Source organism: Neopsephotus bourkii, unplaced genomic scaffold (assembly GCF_033783945.1).
Source record: "Neopsephotus bourkii isolate Nb327-2 ecotype Australia unplaced genomic scaffold, CSIRO-AGI_Nbou_v1 NB_787, whole genome shotgun sequence".
Classification (NCBI taxonomy): domain Eukaryota; kingdom Metazoa; phylum Chordata; class Aves; order Psittaciformes; family Psittacidae; genus Neopsephotus; species Neopsephotus bourkii.
The window spans coordinates 646,129-667,639 of NW_026901283.1; the positions used below are offsets into that span (position 1 = coordinate 646,129).

At 37.1% G+C, this 21,511-nt stretch overlaps 1 protein-coding gene and 1 long non-coding RNA gene across 2 annotated transcripts in view; one reads left to right on the forward strand and one right to left on the reverse strand.

Annotated features, from left to right (window-relative positions):
• The window catches only part of LOC133213161 (uncharacterized), a 403,544-nt gene that overhangs the window by 309,158 nt on the left and 72,875 nt on the right, over nt 1–21,511 (forward strand). The gene's annotated exons all lie outside the window — the stretch shown is intronic.
• The window catches only part of COL25A1 (collagen type XXV alpha 1 chain), a 308,091-nt gene continuing 292,844 nt past the window's right edge, over nt 6,265–21,511 (reverse strand). The window contains exons 32-37 of the mRNA XM_061355191.1: nt 18,374–18,427; nt 17,113–17,139; nt 16,378–16,431; nt 11,578–11,655; nt 9,150–9,188; nt 6,265–8,397 (exon numbers count right to left, since the gene is read on the reverse strand). Of these exons, the coding sequence (XP_061211175.1) occupies nt 8,395–8,397; nt 9,150–9,188; nt 11,578–11,655; nt 16,378–16,431; nt 17,113–17,139; nt 18,374–18,427 (255 nt within the window). The 3' untranslated portion in view covers nt 6,265–8,394. The remainder of the gene's footprint in view (nt 8,398–9,149; nt 9,189–11,577; nt 11,656–16,377; nt 16,432–17,112; nt 17,140–18,373; nt 18,428–21,511) is intronic.

A 21,511-nucleotide genomic window follows, 5' to 3' on the forward strand; every position in this document is an offset into this window, starting at 1 on the left:
AAGAGCTATTCGAAGTATCCAAGTAAGGTGCTTTTGTCTGCCTATTTAACTGTTTAAGGAGTTACTGTACCTCTGAAAAACAATCTGTTGCTGGTTCATCCTGAGAAACGAACCCATTATAGATTGTTAGTGGGAAATAGATCTGCACTGAAGATCCATTTCAGTACAGAAGGGTAAAGACTGATGAATCATACCTGCACCTTCCCAGGGATAGCCAGCTGCTTCATATTTATGCTGAATGAGGAATGGACTTGCCTGCAAGTTGATGTGATGATCAGCCCTCAGTCAGTTGAACACAGAGTGTGTTAATTGCATACCAGTAGGCACAAGGGAAGGCAGGGAAGAGTGAGGTTAAGTTACTTACTGAGCTTCATGGCCGCATCACTTTCCAGAACCATTTGCTTACTCGCTGGGTCCTGAATCATTTTTGTTGAGGATCATTTCAGTGATGAATGTTCCATATCTTTAAATGGAAAATGTATCATATACACATCTTTCTGATACAAGTAATTGATGTAGTGGAGTGAGAGTTGACATGTTATGTATTTTTTTGGCTATGTTTGCTTTTATCAGTTTTATCTCAACCAGCATCAATTAAGTCATAGCAATCTTAATATGCCAAAGAGAAGAGATTCTAAAAACTTGCAAAAAGTTCCAAGTTATTTGTTGGCTCCAGGAAGGAGCAGCCAGAGAAAGGTATGCCAGCGAGAGCTCATGACTGCTCCGCTGAAGTGTGTATACTTTGGAAACACAGTCAAGCTGTAACCTGCACATACAAAGATAATCAGGCTGTTTATTAGTTATTGAACATTTTGCCTTGGTGTAAGCACATGAAAAACCTGCATCTTAGTTGATGTGGCAGGAACTCTGCCTTTGATCTCAGATGCAAACTAAAGCAGCTTGAGTACAACTATAGTAGCAGACTGTGATCTCTGGGGTTTGTGTACAGCATTTTCTTGAACACTACAGGTCATGTGGATATATGTGCATGCATGCAAATATTTTTATATACCTGCGTATAGACATACATACATTCAAGCTCCAAGTTTTGAGCAAGAATCCCAAAACACTGTGTTTTTCTACTGCAGCCAGGGGAAGGGACAGGAGAATGCCCTGTGAGTACTCTGGCTGGAAATGAGCAGAAGCTAACAGAAGAGAAGACAAATTAGTGACCCTAGGAAGACAGAAGGACTGTGGTTGCAGGAGCATGACTTGCTTGTTTGCTTTTAATACTTATTTGGGTCTGATTGTTACTACTTGCTGGAGCATGAATGCTTTGGCAGCTCCCTGTGTGAAGGAATGGCAGAGAGAAGTCATGTCCCATGAGTGCAATAGGATGTGAAGGCTATATGGTGTTGGTTAGCTGAGGTTTGACTTTACAGGCAGTGAAAGGACTGAATGGGAAACCTATGGACAGTTAGCTGTAGCTAACTGCACGTGAAGCATGGCATAGAGCAGCTGTAGTAGGCATTGCTGGGTGCTTCCTTGGGGATGCTGGGCAAGTTAAGCTGTAAGTATCTCATCTAGGAAAGGGAGCAAAGCTATTTTTAGTCCCCCCAAGAGTCTAAAACAAAGCTAGATAAGATTGATGGACATCTATGGAGATTAAGAGTAATTAAGAGTTAAAAATAGAGGTCAAACCCTCCCAGTGCTTATTCTCTTAGCCTAGGGTGACTACATTTCTTTGAGGTGAAGGAAGGGGAAACAATGGGGAGTGTTTTGTTTGTCTGAAATATTTTGGGACTTAGAAACCCCAAACATTTAAATAATGCTTTGAAGTGATTACAGCTGCTGTCCAATCTTCCTTTTTTTTTTTTTTTTTTTTTTTTCAAAAAAACCCTCCTTTGTTCAAGGAGATTCCTGCAAAAATGTGTGCTCTTAGACCAGGGTGTTGACAATATGCCATTTTGCAATAATTATTATCTTCCATCTTGTATGAAGAAACTGGATTTGTGGTAAAACAGACCCTCACATTTTCTAGCCTGCACTGGTACTTAACATTGTCTGGGCACATGTTTATTCCTCGGCAGTTCAGGTTTATTTTTCACCTTCAGTATTACAGAAGTGGGAGATTGGTGATTTTCAGCTTATTTATTTTGATCCTAGTATGTATGGACTTGTCTAAGCAATAGTTCCTCTTTCTGGTTAGTACATAAATCCTTGCAGCTTTTCCAGAGCCAGGAAAAGCTCTAATATTTGCAGCAAAATGTTTTCCTTACATCCTTTTGTGGATGTCCATAGGCTGTTCTGCGTGCCTAGAAAAAAAGAAGACTGAATGGACTCAACTTTAAAGGGTTAAACAACATGGGGATTTTTTTATTGCACACTATAGGAAAATGGAACATGTTGCAAAGGCCCTGATTTTTGTGTGAATGCAAATACTGATTGAAACGACCTGTACGAGATTTCAAACTACAGATTGGCACAATGCAGCATAAAATTCTTCCGATCCGGACAGACTAGAGCAATGTTTTGCACCAACACTAAGAACTTTATAACTATGCAAAATCAGCACCAGTGGTTGGATTAATATTTTAATAATTACACACTTTTTACATTATGAAAATAAATCATAAATAGTGTAAAAATAATTCTGAAGATCAACTTCTCACAAGCAAGAAACAAAACCTGAAGTACAAAACTGAAAGAAAACAAAACAGTATTCAATCAAAAAACAAGGAGAGATTTTAATAATAAAACCAAAAAAGCATGATGTTTGATTGGGTTCAATTAAGCCAAGACCAGAGGCTGCAGGAAAGTGGTAATTAATAACAAATTAAAATGGCTGATTAAAACCTTGTAATTCTTTACACTACTTGTCAAGAGGTCTCGTGACATATTTACAGCGCTAAGAAACTCAAAATATTTCTAGTGTTGATATTATGATACTGACCCATGTGTTTTTCCCCCCAAGCATTGTAATCCTTACCAAATTACTTTCCTTTGTATTTTTATCTCTTCTACTGCACTTATGAGACCATTTGCAATACAAAAATAACAGCACATATAGATGAACTTAAAAAAGTAAAAAATACAAATAAAAATATATAATATTTTCCAAAGGAAAAAGTCAGATACATACATCTTAGTAACATTTTTAAAGTTGTGTGATATTTTCCCAAACATGTACAATAATATAAGAATATCCACATATATGTTAACAATATGTAAAACATTCTTCCACCAACTCAACTCCTTATAATACTTCAGAGAAGTGTGCAAGTACCAATGGTATCTGGGAAATTCATACAATTTCTCTTTTTAAATAGAAACAAGTAAAACGCTAACGGTCCCAGGTTAAGTTAAGGCCCCCTGTTTTCCAAAGAAAATTAGATTTCCAAGCAGCACTGATAATTGGATGCATTTAAAAACAAAAAAAAACCCAACACTTCAAATCCTTTTCTTTTTTTTTTTTTTTTTAATACAAACTCCACTTGCTCTGTGTAGCATCTTCTTGAAATTCTGTCAGAAATGATGGTGGCAGGCACTTGTATCTAACAGCATTTAATGAATCCAACCACCACGTAAAATACTTCAGTACAGAGGGTGCAAGAAAATCTTCATTTGTTCATCATAGCAACATTCAGATCCATAAAAGGAAGTTGCAGAAAAAAAAAACCACAAAAAACCAACAGGTGTTAGTTTTAATTCTGGTCACTGAAATCAAATAATTTTTTTTTGCAATGACTAAAATGTAGGCTTCCTTTTCACCACTACCTTTGCAGATATTAGTGGTTTGTGTAACTCTCCAGTGTGAAAATTTATGTGTCTCATTAGGTAAAATACAGAGATTTAAAAATGTAATTTAAGATGGTCAAGCAGCAGTGATGAGGAAATTTGAAAGGAAAGGTCAACTGCTGCATGGCTTGAACATCTTCATTACATTCAATAGACTGGGAGTATCTCTGCAGTTTCTACTCACTAAAGTGGTCTTGATTCAATCAAACCCCACTGTTAAAGTTGATGATATTCTCCTGGTTACTAAGCATCAATAACTAGGTCCTTCCTTATGCATGTATCAAATTGCTTTGCAAAGGAAGAATGCATCACTCATCCCATTTTCCTGCTGGGGAAAGGGAGGTGCAGCCAAGTGAAGAGCCCAGGGTTCCAGGATCCAAACCACATCTCCTGATGTGGCCTCCAGCCCTATGCAGCATCATCTGGCCACAAGGACCAAAGGTCTGCTCATCTCATTTGGGGTTGCATTGTCTCTTCTGCTGGCTTAAGAGAGTAACTGGTGCTCACATGCACTCTTCCATGAGTGTAATGCTCAGTGGAGCCACTGCTAACTTTTCACACTGTACAGTAATCTTAAGAATTATCCCTTTTAAAACTCTATACTTTACACATGTGCAGGTATATGGATTTGATCATTCTGAAACTCATTCATACAACTTACATGGTAGACTAAAAATATAAACAGCTGGATGAAGAGTGTCATTCTGCCTTGCTACACTATCAGAATGTGACATCAAATTCAGTAATAAATAAAAATATAAATCAAAACAATACATTGTTGCATGAATTAACGTTTCATGCTTTACCTCAGGAAAAAAAATACAAAGGTGTCCAAAGCATCCTGAAAGAAAGCTTCCTCATAGCTAATCTATGAATATGAACATAAGGACCATGTATGTCAGACATATTCCATACAGTGCTTTAAAGACTTGCTGCTTCTGTAACAGGACTTCTGCACAATGTGGTTATAATACACTGGAGTAACAGATGATTACAAAACCTGCTGTGAAACAAATACTGAAAACTCTCAAAAGAACAAGAATTAATCATACCTGAAAAGGTCAGGGATACAGAAACAGTGTAGACCAATACCACTACAGATTTCTACAACTGAAAGGACTGGTAGAGGAACTACTGTTCCTGTCACAAACTAAACAAAACAAATCATATCTATCTGGAGGAATGCTACTAAAAGATATAACACACAGGTGGTTCAAACTATAGCTTTGCCATTGAAAGAAAAAAGGTATACTAGCACCAAAAATAGTACTTTTTTAAACAAAATAAACATTGCAAGTCTTCACAGGGTGCTTTTCTTGATTAAATATTAAACACAATGCATTATTTTTCCCCTTGTCCTGAACATGCAACTTACCTACATACTGTTAGGTTTCAAGTCAATCTTTGAGATGCAAATATTAATGTCAAATCTATATATGTAGTTTAATGTCAAATCAATTGGTTTATGTAAAATTAAATTGTTTATTTCCTGTTCACCCATGGTCATTTAAATGGAATGAATCTTTGATGATATTGAAAAACACAGAAGCTTAAAAATATAAGTTAGATTATTTTTTGGGAAAAAAAATGTATTCCTTCCTGGTGGGAATTAAATAAAGAAATTGCAAGACTGAAAAGAAAGTGAGTAAAGGTGCTGAAGTGTTTCTTCAGCAGGGTCTCAGTGTCAGGGAGTTAAAGGAAAATTGAGTTTTGACTAATGCTTAGCAGCAATGTCTATAAATATTTTCTGAATGAGGAAATGAATCAAGATTCTGCAGCTTTATTGATGCATACAGAAATGGATGCAATGAGGGCAGTTTAAAAATACAGATATATAAATTTAAAAAATGAGAGTGCTGATGACAGTGTGCATTTAATGGCTCTTTATCTTGTTGCTCTTTCCTAAATAACCTGTGTTTTTGCACAGTCTTGATATGGAACTGCTAAAGCATCTAACCAGATAAGAAACATCCTACTTGATTTAGCATTTGAATACTCTGAGGGCTAATTAAAAAAATATTTCATCTTACTGTATGATTGCCAGTATTCACTATTTCATAAAAAATATTCAACTTCTAGTATTCACATCTGTAATATACCCAGCCAAATGTACCAAGTCAGAGTATAGGCATAAGAAACACTTTTTTAGGCGGGTAGCTTGCTCCTCAGCCTGTTGGATTTTGGGATAGTGCTTCTTAAATAAGCAGACTAAAACTGTCAAGTTGAAGGGCTTATGTGGTTCTCCTCTTGTGTCTTTTCTGGAAAGTTCCTCATATACATTACTGCTGTAGCACTCTGATTATTAACACCTTATATTCAGTCTATGCCATGTGAAGGCTTTCACTATTGCAGCAATGATTATTCAAACAGGTCAATACTTGCATCTCTGAAAATGTAAGCAAATAAAACCATTTTCCCTTATATCTGTGAACACTTGTTTATTTCTTAGTATTGGAAAGATGGATATAAGCAGTGAATATATATATATTCAGTATATATACATTATATACTGTTGGAACTTTGTATTAGTAAGGTATTACCAGAAGGAGGCCACAAAATTAATTTTTAGTTTAAAAAAAATCTGTGGAAGGTTTCCCCTCTTGAAAAGCCCTTTTTGTCTCTGATACAGCAAAATGACAATAAAGATTTAGCAAAGTGAAAGATGGCATTATAGTGGCTTTTCCATTGATCTGAGATTGTGGATCAATATGAAAAGTGCAACCACACCAGGTCTCCATCTTCACATGATTTAGAAATGATGGAGTAAGCAAAAACATGCATTCCAAGAAGGGTAAGGTGCCCACACATGGATGGACACAGGTTGTCTTCTTCAACTTTAGTTTTGGTCTGTGTATGAAAAACAACTCTCAGAAACATAACTAAAAAAGTTTGTGATCATCCTGCTATATACACTAGGAATGGGAGTGCTATAAAAAGAACTTCCATGTGCCAAATATGGCACCCTTTCTCATGACCTAGCCTCTCAAGCTAACTACAGTGCACCATATGAAGACTCAAAACTGGAAGAAATATCTCATGGCAAAAACTACAAATGTGCACAAATTCAGTATTTCTAACAATAAAAAAGTGGAAAAGCAAAACGTTGCCCATGTTTGCCTAGAAAGCTAGTCATCTGAACAGAAACGGAGAAATACCGACACCTTTAACAGTGTAGTGCGGTAACAAGCGTGCAGTGGTAATCACACAGACTTGTTTCTCCAATGTTTTTTGAATAATAATGTCCAGTAAAGTCACTGTAACAGCAGAAAAAGAACAAGATCAATTATGAATATAAATCAATTTGTGAAACACAAAAATAAACTTTTTTTTTTTTTTTTTTGTAGACTTAAAGGCTTCAAAGACTCTAAAATAAAAACTTAATACTGAAACAAGATGCATGTCTGGCTTGAAGTATTTTCTTCAATGCCAACATCACAAATGTTGAACAGATTATTGAAATGCATCCTTTACGGCAACAGTTACGGGAAAAGGAAACAAAATTAACCATAGCTTCCAAAATTCTGCAGAGAAGTTCTGCTAGTTTTATGTAATTTAAACTGAATCACCTGAAAATCAAACCATGGTACATATGTCTCTGATCAGTTCCTTTATCCTTCTCCACTGGAGGATGTTCTGATTCATCCTCGCCTCAAGAATGCTGTTTCCTCCAGCAGTCCCAAAATACAATATGCAGAGCACATATTCTGTCCATCCTTGGGTAAGGTTGAGAAGCTTCTGGCCTCAGGCGGTGTCTGCCATGGAGAAGGGATCCCTGCAGCACCACTGTAACCTTTTCAAACAACCCACAGAGAAGTCTGGTTTCTTCTTCAAACTTCTTTCCTTCTTGATTAAGGACTTGACAGGGCCTGTCGTGAATGTCTTCACGACCGCGAGCAGTGCAAGGCAAACTGATGCTGATTAACAGGCGGGACCCCCTTTGATCAAAGGGGCCAAGTAACCCGCAAGACTGGAAGCCATCCACCTGCAGCTGGAACTCTATTATCCAAAAATTCAAGGCCTCTTTCTATCCTCCTCTGGTTTATCTCTTTTTAGCAATAAGCCATGGTGTGACTCCCTTGGGATGACAAGAGGAAATGATTCAGAAACTGGAATCAAAGGTCACCGTGAGCAGCCATTTAGTACATAATGTGATCACACAACAAGCAGGTTTGGCACACAAACTCATGCTTTTAGTCTGTACAAGCAGATGGGGCATGAATCAGTGAAGTATTTAAGATGGACATGGAAGCCAAGTCAGTAAACTTCAATGGCAGCTGGTACAGTACATTTTGTAGCATTTTGCTCTTATTTGGTCACAATTTCTTGTAAACTAGCTCATGGCACTCATTGTCCATGCAGGTCCATAAGCCAAAATATAAGAATTTACAGAAATAATCAGATTTCTATTATGGATCATTGTATTGAGATCTCTCTCTAATATAAGAGAGAATCTTTGCAGGTTTACCCTGCAGTTATATATCATCTAACCGCAGATGTAAGTGAAAACCAGATGTACACACAGACTATTGCAAACAAGTAAAAGCAGCTACATGTAAACATATCTCAGACTTGTAAAATAAAATTTTCAGTTTTCAACTATAAATACAAAAAGTGGAGCACTATATACACAACTTCATGCTTGTATGGTTAGATTCATCACTGCAGAGACAAAAAAAAAGATACAGATTAATCCAATTAGTAAATCGATATTTCAGGTATCTATTCCAAATATACGGCAAAATTACAAATAATATGGATAGTTGTTTCCTCAGCATCAGCTATTCTTCAGAGATAAATGCACCCAGGGTTTCACTTACGCTTTCTGTTTTCTAATGTATTACAGCCAGTATCCCTCCACCTACATTATTCTGAATGCTATGGTTTTAGATCTAGCACTGGCTAGGTGAAGTCTTTACTAAAATAATGTTGCCAGTTAATATTAGCACAGAACATGACAGCCAGGAGTATTTATTGAAGAATAGAAAGGTAGGGAAAAAAGAAGGGCAGGATGCACTGCTCTTCTAGGTATCTCAGCAAACTGATATCATATAAGGTCAAGATAAATATTTGATAAAAGTGCCCATGAGCTTTTATAAAGAATGGTAAGCAGGGGTCATGTGCAGAAGTCAAAGGATGTGTGAGTCTTCATATGAAGCAGAAAAGTCTTGGACTTTCCAGAAATCTAAAGCCAACTATTTCTACAATGCTGCATCAATGTTATTACTTCTACATATATATTACTACCTCATCATGCCAGCTACTGTCATGGGAGGTCTTATTTTGCATTGCTGCATATATCTGTCTAAGAAGCTTTGAAGTATACCCTGATTGTGTTCAGTATGACTGTGACAGGCTTTTCTGAGTGCCAAAGAGGTACTGCCCCTGAAAAATAAAAGCTCTGCCCATCCTACCTTTTGCCAACAGCCAGGCATTGGTAATCCATCGGGACCCTGTTTCAAGGGGAGCAAGTAAAGAAAAACAAAAAATAGAGAGAGCATAGTTAAGTTTGATAGGATAGATATTTCTTCAATATCTGTTAGAGCAGCTAAAGCAGCTCTGAGTTTCTAGCTGATAAGTAGCTACCAGTTTCTGATTTACTTTCTTGTTCTCAAGGTGAAAGAAAAGCCAGTTTACACTGTAAATACATACATGGGCCCCTCTGCATAGTGATTTTTTTTTTCCCTAAATCATTAGAATATCTTCATTGGTTTCTTATTGCTGTTAGAGCTCAGACTGCATATTATTTAAAATATATAATAAAATATAATAAATATAATTTGTTATTCAGAACAACTGTAACTGACTGTAAAAATCAATGAGCAACAAAATATTATCACTTTTATCTGGAGGGTATTTGTGTTTAAAATCTGTACTTAATGTGCCCCTCGTACAAAGTAAACCCAATGATAAGACAAGACGACTCATATTTGAGTAGAATATTTTCTGTTCACTTTCATGCTTAGCTTTTGACTGAAGTAGCAAAATCTTAAGGCCTGAACCTACCTCAAGTGACAAAGTGGAAGAAAACAGCGCTGGGCTCAGGGCAGTACAGCAGCGCTGATAATTTTATCACTTGGACAATATAGCCATCTAATTTTTTCTTACGTTAGTGAGAGTCACTCCATTTTTCTGTCACCACCCTACTTTCACATATCTCTACGCATCCAGTAAGATCAGAGTGAACTTTTGACCACAGTCATACTTATTTTCATGGAACTAATTCCAATCTATACGGCTATACAGGGTTTATCCAGAGAGTTATATGCTCAGAATTAGGAGCACGTATGATGTAACTAGACTACACATGAGCAGAAAAAAAAAATCTGGCCTTTACATTTCTTTAGACTATAGAACAATATATAACAATAAAAAAAATAACAATACTTATTATGTGAATTTACATGTGAATATAGTGGTTCATGAGAATTTTTGAATGCACCTGCTATTCTATGATTCTATGCAATATGATGGAAACAGCTTACTGCCTAAAGCAAGAAACAGTGAAATTTTCTTAGCAGTTTATTCTAGTCATTACCTATGAACAGAATATTTTTCATCTATCAATGATTGTTAGTGAATCTCCAGATAGAAATGATAATACAGAGCCAGAGAAACATTTTTAAATTGCAAAAGCATGCTTGATTATCCCCAACAAAATATGAAATATGGTTACCATTAATTGGAAGCAAACAAAATGGGCTATGGAATAATCTTCATGGACTATGTATTTAAGATTAAAATTCATTAACATCAAATTAGAAGTGCTATAATTGAAAATAAATCTACTTGACTTAACATTCATCTTAAAGAGCCGTGCTTAACCACCAAACAGTATCAGAACATGCAGATCAAATTTTACTGCTAACAATTCAAAAGAAAATCTTCCTTGTATCTTTAGATGTGTATGTTCTGTTCTTTTTTTTTTATTAGAAAAAAGTAAGGAAAATAATTGAAGCTTACTTTGCCATTAAATAAAAATCACTGTTGCCATATTGGTACAAGGGAAAGGGTCAACAGGTAACATTTTAGTATAGGTGGGAATTTGAATTCATGCTAACATAGGGTAGGGAGTGTTTTGTGTATTCCAGGAAGGTAAGTTCCAGGGGTAAGACCATTAAATTGAAGACGTTAAGTAACAAAGACAGTGAGGGTGTGGGCTGCAGACTGTTATCTTCTTATGAACCTCAGGTAAGTTTTTTATTTCCAGATCTGTTTGAAAACTATTTGATTAACAGGCCAGACACTAAAAAATATTACTCGTGTAAGGTCTGGTAATCAGGCTCCAGCTTGGCTTACTGGAAACCTGTGACTTGATTTTTAGAAATAACATCATTTTGTACTCTCATTTTGACCAAATCATGAAAACATGCGCCTAAGACTGCATGGATTTGAAAGGAAGTCCAGGGTGCAGGGTAGCTATGGGACCAGGCTAAGGTGAAGAACTAAGCCAGTGCAGACAGAAGTCATCAGACTTGATTAGAAGTGGAGATTGTGCTGGGTTTCTACAAAGACTTGCATTTAGGGTGAGTAAGGCAACAGGTACTCTGTGAGGGAAAATAACAAACCAGTGAATCTCAGGGAAAATGTAGGAAGGACACAAACTTATAAATTGCCATGTGATGTGGGAGCAAACTGTTGAGAGTTAGGCTTGAGGTGTCAACAAAAAAAAAGTGTGTTCTTTGATTGCAGTTATGATCACTGAAGCAGCTGGTTTGTCCGTGCACATGCATGTGTTAGGTGAATAATGTATGGTCAGCTCAGAAAAACATTACATTGAGAATGGCTGACTACAAACAAAGGAACTGCATGCAGGGTTGGTAGGAAAGAGAAATACTGTACCAATTGGCAAGGGGCATCCAGCCCATCCAGGCCAGGCTGGCCTGGCTCCCCTTTTTCCCCCTTAATTCCACGGAATCCCTGTTTGTAAAGATTAACTTGCAATGTTACTATCAAGAAAATACCTTCAGTATTGACTTATCTGGAGTGAACAAATAACAGTAGAGAGGCAAGAGGAGCAAGCTGACCATCATGGCGTGATTTCAACCTATGGGGCACTGAATTTGGCACATCCGATGCTTGTCTCCTTTCTAACATGTTTGGCAGAAAATAAACACCAGTAAACCCCACAAATTTGTCCTGAAGGTCTGAAGTCTAGTGCTTTAAACCAAGTTAGGATGTTGACAAACAAAGTCTGCTCCAGAATTTGCCAGAACTTGAGATCAGGCTGCGTTAACAAAGGGCAGCAGGTGATACAGTAATTGCAGCTTGCTCCTCTCCCATCATTTTTATTCCATCAGTCTACAGCAGGACAACTGATTGTCCAATACAGATGTGAGACGTACCAATGGGCAAGGTGCATCTAATCCAGGAGCACCCTGTTCTCCTTTCTCCCCTTTAGGCCCCTTTTTGCCTTTCTTTCCCTTTTCCCCCTGTGGATACAATGGGTTGGATAAAACAAGTTTCATTCTTTTGGAAAAAAAATTAAAGAAAGATTGGTTTAAAAGTTTTGGTTTATCTTTATAAGACAATGGAGAGCTGAAAGGACACTTACCACTGTGTTCTGGTTTGGATGGTGCATTATGTGGAAAAATAAATTATATAATCACAAGCAAGAACTGCAATCGGTAGGTATTAGTTTGTGTTGGTACATCAGCATTATGAATGTTTTGAATCTTAGAACAGGGCTTGAAATCATCAGTTTCTTGAGACAGAGGCAAATCTGCAAATCTTCCCAATCTACAGTCTGAAACAAGAGCTCCTCTGTTTGTCCTAAGAGGTAGTACTGAAGTGCACATGGACACTAAGCTGAATTTGTCAGCTTCCCAACAAAATTTGTCACTGGTCAGAAGTTTATGAGAGCAGAGTACATCAGCATCGTCTCTCTAAAAAAGACCTGTGGCATGGATGCTTCGCAGGGATGGCTGGTCTCTGGCTAAATTCTATCAATTTCCAAAGCGTCATGTTAAGGGTAAACTTAGCCAGAAGCACTTTTTGCAGAACTGACCTTTTTCACTCTGGTATGAGTTCGGGACAAATCCTGTTCTCAGTGGTGTCCACAGAAACACACAGACACCACTGAGGGTGCACTCCTGTCATTCCAAATACAACACGACCATTTCAAACCCTGTTACAGGAATCAAAACATTTGAACTGCTTGATGGAGAGATGTGCTATGACACTTTCAATGATTTTATAATGCATTGGTATCAAAGTAATAAGTGACAATTAGATTCTTTATTTAAACATTCCAAATTTTAAATGTTCTCTCTACTGCAGGCAACATTCCATCTACTTATTTTACTGAAATTCAGTCCTTTGATTTCACATTGACTTTTCCTTTCATATGTAAAACTTCTAGTGCTTTAATTACTCATAGAAATGAGTAGACTCCCCTCAACAAAGCTACCTGCAAAGATAACCTCACCTTCAAGCAGTATAAGATGTTCACAGAGTTCATTTTATAATTGATTTCACACCAGTTATCACAATGGTAAATGAGTTTCAGGATTGCTCTCAATTTCATAAAAATCAAAAAAGGTTCTGTTAAAAAAAATTAAACAAATTGGACTAGGATTGTAAAAAAATGGGATAGGAAGGATGCGTAAATCAGGAATATCACAAAGAAATGGGAAAAATAGTCACAGGAAAATTAGTATGACATTGGAGAACCAGCAAGGGAGGCTGTGGCTATTGGGTGGATTTATTTTGTGAGGAAAAGGGTAAAAAAGACAGAGGAATTGTAAGGAATGGAGGTAGAAGGAGAAGGAAGGAATGCCCCTTCGGAAGGAGAGACAGATTTTGGTAAAGCATAGTAAATAGACATTTAACTAGTTCCACACCAGTATGAAAACTAATCCATTAACAAGAGACAAAAACCATTTTACACAATTAAAAAATAGTTATATCATATTTAAAAAAGGAAAGAAAGCACATTATTCGTTTAATTTCATAGCATACTCAACACATTCAAATGAAAAAATCTTTTCCATGAACAAAACATACTGCATTCATGACACTATGAAAGCAAAGTTTCCTAGCTATCTTTTCTGTGTGCCAAAAAGTCACAGAGTAATATTTAGGGAAACATCAACTCAAACATTACCCTTCTTTACCAAATTATAAGATTGCGATGTAATAAAAAGCCCTACATGTCAGGAACCGTGTGTTGGCTAAGTTTTCATCTTAAACCTTTAGAAACACAACAGCATAGCACAGATGCCCAACAGTTTCAGGGTCAAATCTCATGTTATTTGTGCTCGATGTAACACCAATGTATTTGCTCTGAGTACACGCAAGCACAGAGCACGAACACACTCCAAAATGATTCTGAAAATGAACAGTACAGTTCGGTTTCTACCTTTTTTATGTTCTTAGGACTTGTATTTCTCTGTCGTGTTACAAGCCATCAGATAGCTATTTAAACATCCAGTTTCGCAAGGCAAATCTATGATCTTATTCAGACCAATGCAGCAGTCATCTGTGTAGAGAAAAGTCTGGATTTTCTGAGTACTTTACTACTTTCTGCCACACTGAGTTCTTGTCTCTTAATCTTCACCTTATTACTCTGAACTACTGAGGTGCACAGGAGTTATGGAGAATCTACATGTGATGAAGGTGAGCAAACGGCTGCATGGTTCTGAGTTTCTGCCTGGGCTTAAACCACAACAGGTTGGAGCATCTCCAGTCATCACATGCAGAGATTTTCCTCAATGTAGAGTGTAGGGGGGAAAAGATGATGCCTTTTCAGCCCCTGTTGTAACACATCATACTCTTCTGTCAACAAGAAACACGACTGCACATTTAGGATCAGGGTCCCCTTCCCTCCCTCTCCCCATAACACAATCTCTACCATTTCTTAAAAGTTTTTCATTTCTAAGAGGGTTTTTTTTGTTCTTTTTTTCATGTAGCTCGAAAATACACAATCAATTGTACAAACCTTTTTCGTGCTTAGAGCTCCTGAACTGTATTTTTAAATGACTAATTAAGGGTTAGAACACTTTTACAAATTATTTTTACAGCCAAGTTAAGCAGACATTATAATGCAAACACTGACTGACTTTCACTGTAGCACAACTACTGACATGCTAAAACCAAAATCATCAGTCTAGCAGTCATCTGAAACTGAAGAAATAAAGTTTTACTCCCTGCCTATCATAGCATGTCTATGAACAAAACAAGCATCTGATCCTCAGCAGAATGTTAGTAATGATGTATATTTTTGCAATACAATTTAAATTTCTTAAGCAGAAACTTGCTAATCTCAATGTGTACAATGTCAGCCTAAGATAATGCTGTAAGGGATATTTAAAAACCAAGAAAACATGAGCTAGACCCTCAACTTGTAAACTGGTTTATCTCTAATGAAATGGGTGCTGCTACACCAATTTGGTAAAAAATAATTAGTAACTTACATAAAGAAAAACATCAGAACTGAGAAAATTTGTTATAACAAAACCTTCCATTAATTGCATTACTTTGTCTTCCGAAAGTCAGCCTTCCATTTGGAAAAGGAACTATTGATGCAGCAAGATACAAGTATTCCCTCATTTCTGGAAAACTATCAAACCTGTGCAACAGAAGCTTCTTTGACAGAAGTCTCAGCTATACCTTCCCTGATTTTTCACTGAGAAAGACCTTCCTTTGCCTTCTAATTTTCTTCGAATGGTCTGAGAATTTTTAAGACAGAGATTCCATCTCCGCTCTCAATCTACAGACTTCCTGGCAATCCTTTTAATCCAAAAGCCTATAAGATAACGTGGTTTCTGACATATCTGTCAGACTTGTTAAGTACTTTATCCCATACATTCTCCTCAAGAAACAGGTGTTGCCTTCTCATTAATTTTTAGGGGGTTGGAGCACTAGATTTCCTAGATGTGTCTTACAGTCCAAGAGAACAGGGCTACACTGGCAGCCTGAATTGCAACCAGACTCCAGAAAGATCTAACTGTGTCTGTGGCTACACACCATTCCTCACATGATTTCCTTGCTCTTTTGCAGCTGGAGGTTCCGTGTTTGAGGTATTCAGTCAGTCTCTGGGAATAATGAGCTAATACGCAAAAGCAGCATGCTGGACTCTAGGAGATTAAAATTTAGTTTTTACATCCTGAGTGTGAGAATCTGAGCTGCCCATTTTCACATGATGTATTTATGTAAGCCAACTGTTTTACTATCTTTCCACATTTTCTTCCAGAGATCTTCTAAGAATCTGATGGCTGTATTTTGTCTACTTATCTCTAGCTGCACATGGAAACACAGAATCAGAAGGTCTGATTGGAAGGGACTTCTGTGGGTTGCCTGGTCTAACCTCCCACCCTGAGCAGGATTCGACCCTACATTATTTCAGACCAGACCAGGTACTGCAGTGGATTCAGCCACCTCTCTGGGTAAACTGTCCCAGTGCCCTCCTAATGGAGAAGGTTTTCCTAATAGCCAGTCTGAACCTCCCAGGAGCAGCTTGTTGATATTACTAGTTCTGTGCATAAATTTTTGTGGTTGTTCATGATTTTGCTCAGCATCTACCTGTGACCTGCCTTTTGGCACACAGTAAAAACAAAGATAAGTTTTAATGGGACAATTTATAGCATAAAGACAGCGGAGGTGACTAGGCTGAGGAATCAAGAAACAGTTAACACTGGTCACCTTTTCTCCCTTTTCTCCTATATCACCCTTTTCTCCTCGAGGACCAGGGAAACCCTATAAAAACAAAATGGACAAAGACAGGTCTACTTTTATTCACATGCAGGTTAAGCTTTCAAATACTCTTGGAAAATATAAAAAAGAGATGATTTCACTACATGCTGTATACATGTATATGTGTTATGTGTGCACGCATGCATGGACACAAGAGTATGCAAGACAAGTCGTAATATTTGGTAATTTTGTCAGCAATGGAAAGAAATGTAACTCAAAATGGCAACAGTCCATGCAACATAGCATATCTACATTCGGGAAAAGACTCTTCCAAGCTAGGGCTTTCAGTGTAGGACGAGAGGAAATGGCTTTCAGTAAGTCCTTTTAGCATGCCAAAGAAAGAAATACATCACTTACAGGTTATGGAATTATTCTCTTTAATTAGGATAAATTTACTTAATCAAATATTCTGAATATTTTTTACCAAGTGCAGTTTTTTCAGCCTACTGACTACTAAAGTACCACCTATTTGTGTTATTAAGCACTGTATCTGGTGATGTCTGTCAATTAGGGCTGTATATTGCATAATCTTTGTTTATCAGAGAGAAAGAGCAAATGCTGATTTAGCACACTCTATGTACTGCATGCACACTAGATGGAAACAAAGTTGATACGCTCAGTAAGCTATTCCTTGAAAGATGCTTACCTACCATTGTGAGTGTATTGATCATACGTATTACTTACATCAATGCCAGGCTCTCCATCTTTACCCTGCCAAAGAACCATATAAACTATGTTAGTGTCCCTAAACTATGATACCAATGGCTGCCTTGATGCCTGACTTCTGTGCTCCCTCTGTACAGCAGTACCCCATGATGCTAAGGCTGTTAGTGAAGGACATTTCTGCCAGTGTTTAACATTTTGAGGAACTGATAACTTGACTGTAAAATTTTGCTTGACTGTAAAAGTTTTTTTTGTATGCAGATTACAGGAGCAAGATAAAAATACAGAAAAGCCTATTATGAAATATTATGTTTAATTTTTAGTTCACAGGAAAGGGAAACAGAAACTGTGTTTTTATTTAACTCACAAAAGTGACCCTCAGATGAACATGCTCTCAAGCTAATTTAACACTCCATGGAGCCTGAAAACTATCCTTTTCATTGTCCAATTTTCATTGACTCCTGATACAATTAAATGGATCCAATTAAACGGATCCAATTAAACCACAAATTTGTATCCCATCTTTAATTAATTAAACAGATTAGACTGGAGAGGGTATGGAAGCATTGCAAATCTCTTGCAAAGGCTGGTTGTGCCTGGCTAAGCACATTTACATGGCTTTTCTTGTGTCAAAGTACAGAACAGGCATGTGCATATGTACACAACTGACCCAGTCATCAGCAAAGTAAACAGAGTAAGTCAGCTGTTTTATTTGGGCTGTCCTTGTAGGCCAAAGGAAGCTCTCACTCATATTTTAGAAATGGATAATAATCTTTAAATGGTTGATGTAAAGCATACCATCTCCACCTACAAATGATCAACAATGAACTTCCCAAATTGCTTCTCAGCACATGGCACAGAAATGAAAACAAAACTGGTCTCTGAAGTGTCAAACAAACCAAAAGTATAATGGTGAAATAGCTTTGCAGCACAGAAATCAAAGCAGTTTATTGACATAAAGAAACCTGCAGCTTTCCGCGGTTCATCCGGAACTCCTGCCGCTGCCACATGGTCCCCAGGGTGCCAAAAGAGGAGCACTTGCATTCTGGATTTCCTCTCTCTTCCTGGTTCATGTCAGATTTGTTTCATTACTTTTGCATGACCATGTGCATGGTCAGGAATCTAATACAGACCAGTGAGCTTGCACTGTCAGGGATTATTATTATCTATCTTTGCTTTTTCCAAAGAGCTGTATTGCTAGGTGAAAAGCAGTCATAAAGCACACAAAGTTTAATCAAGGAGTGATGAAAAGCACAATGTGTACAAACTATGTGCAACTTACAGGCAAGCCGTATGGTCCTCTGGGTCCAGGGTCACCTGTGGTTCCCTTTTCACCCTAAGAAAAGATTACAGAACAAGCAAACAAAAACATTGGCTGAATGAGATAGAAATGATCTCTATCAAGTGCTTTAGGTTAAAGTTTATGCATTCCTAAACCTTTTCAGTGAAAAACAGCCAAGCTAATTTACTTTTATTAAATGATTAAGGGTCAAAAGTGATGTGTATTACTTTTGAGGCAAAATAACTTTTCGGGTATATGATACTATATTTGGTTTTAAATACATTTGTAACTGAAAATATTTTTTAAACTGAACTTGCACTGATTTCAATTTTAAGCTTATAACTCAATAAAAAGCCAATGTTGTAATGAAAACTGAGGACATGCAGCATCAAGGTTCACCACAGCAGCTGAGATGCAGCACAGTGACAGGCAAAAATGTGCCAATCAAATGTGTTTAAGCAGGCAGTGCTATCAACAGTGACATTGTGAAGATTATCCCATGCACTGTATTGTGTTGCTAACTGTTCTGTTTGATTCTAGATTAGTGATGTTAATACCCTGGTTTATGAAATCAAAACTGTATTAATGTGCAAGACAAGCAAGTGCAGAGATCATTCTGTACTTGAAGTTTGATCTCATTCTGTACTTGAAGTTTGATCTCATTTTGCTCAAAAACCCATGGAAAAAAATGCCAATTTCCAGAGAGATGCTGCCAAAATAATTTTTCAAGTTTAATATAGAGCAAACTTTTCCAAATGAAATAAAATTTCAAGGCAACAAATTTCAGGCTGACTGTAGTAATCATCTGCGCTTTCCAATTGTTCTTCATAAAGATTGAGTCAGCTAACATTAGCACAAGTAACTGCAAGCACAGCCTTCTGTGAGCTTGTTAGGGTGGCAGTGTTGGTAAATAAGTATGTGTTTAAGACTGTGGTGCCACCTTCTGAATAAAGTCCAGCAAAAAGCCCTACTCTCTTGAGAGAACTAAATTCCTCCAAATGTTGAAGAGATTAAAAAAAAAAGTCTTGACCACCTCCAATTTTCAAAGCTCCTACCTTCAATTTGTTATACAGGGTTATTTGTATACTTTCTTCACCTCCTTTCCTTAACATGACCTAATGCAAGGTGTTGTTCAAGGCTCCTACCCTACAGAAGTGTTGGTTTTCATCCTAGCAGTTGCTGCACTTAAATTCTTGAGATAATGTCGTGTACAAAATCCTCCACAAATCTAGATTATTTACTAGTCATTATTAATTCATTACTCTGTTATTAAATGTAAGACAGAGATGTAGATGTGTGTCTAATTAATACCAGTGATCACTGGCACAGCCAAGTCCCTTAGCACAGCTCTGAAAATGGGCTGCTAAGTCTTAATTTTATTGACTGGATGATACAAAAAAGCAGGCACAGGAATAAACTGAGTCTGAACCTGGTTTTGAATAACCACAGGAGTAAGAAGCTCGACAAAGTAACTGACATTTGATCTATTTTAGATACTTTACATTTTTATATAGTGAACACTGTCTGTGCTCACTTTACTCTAGTGGTGATTACATGTGTAATGTCTGATCTTTCTGGATTCTGATAATCTCCAGCCATTTCTGAGCAGCACTTAGGTAGGATGCCCTTGCAAAACAAGAGGAGGTATTGGGAAGTAACAGCTGATTTTCAGAACAGTAAATCCCTTGCAGCTTTAAATCTTTATTCTGAGAAGAAACTGATGTGCTGACCCGTGCATGTAACAGCTACAAAAATGTTTGGTCACTACTTGAGATATGTGAAGTCTCGTTAAGTATCTTTAAAATCTCCAACAGCAAGGATGACTGTACAGGGTTCTCTGAAGATAGGCCTGTAACATTGCTAAACATATGGTGGACATAAAGATGCTGAATGTACCAGTCTAGGAAATAATCTCATCTGTTGTGTAAGAATATATTTAGAGAAATGCATCTCCCATTTTTTTTTGCCTCCAATACAAAGCATATGCTGAAATGTGTTTGGAATATCAGATGAGGTCCTGAATGTATACGGATTATATAAGATTGATGAACTGTCATAAGTATACTGCCCTCAGCCATCAGGATAAAGCATTTCCTTTAGGGAAACAGACATTCGCAAACTTCAGTACGGTTTTTAATATCTTTTTGTATGACAACTCATCAGTGCCCAAGGAACAGAAACCATAGCTTTCAGTTTTGCCTCCTATTTCACTTCAGTCTCTTGAATCATGGATGGATACAAACTACCATTTGCATGAATAAAGCTGCATAATTTGTGTCTCCATTAAGACTGATACAGGGATTTTATAGCACTGTCATGGTGACAAACATTTTAACCAAATTAAACAGGATGCATTTTCTCTACCAGTAGAGAACGTGCAGAGTGATGACAGTGTTCCATCTGAGAGCCAAAAACAAAGCTCAAAACCAGATCCTTGCAATAAAGGCCAGGGTTTCAGGAGATCAGTATTAATTTTGTCTTTCAGCTTCTTTTAGATAGACAAGAATTTGGATATACATCTCTCATTAGCCTTCAGGTTTACATGTCCCCTTTCCCTAGTAGTAGTTTAAGATGCTCATCTGTTTACTAATGTTCTCAATTTTCTCTCAAGAAAATATACAAGTGAGATTAATAGGTACACAGCCAGATTCAGAGGCCTATTATGATCAACTCCTGTATTTAATGAAGGTGGTCTCAGTAAAACCTGAAGAGCCAAAGAATTTAAGGACTGTAAGAGATCAGCCTAATAAATGATATTAATTCAAATGGTTAATCGCCATTTCTATTTCTACCAAAAGAAATGCACAAAACCACAGTGTTGCAAAGTTCACCAACATCATGCTTAAGGAGGGAGGTGTTAAATCCTGTGTCAGCTTTTAATGCTCAATGAATAGTTTAAAGTCTAGAGGAAAAATTACATGGTTAAGCTCAGACAGTGAGCTAATCACATCTGTTTTAAAATTCATGGTTTTCTATTTTCTAGTGACAAGCATTATTTTTCTGGTCTACTTTTTCACCATCTAAATAAGTTTTGTTCAAAGGTTCAGTAATGTTTTCTATTTTAATTAAATAGCTAAATTGGAAACAAAACAAACAACCCTAATTTGCACAACAGTCTGTTCTACCTAAGAAGAGTAA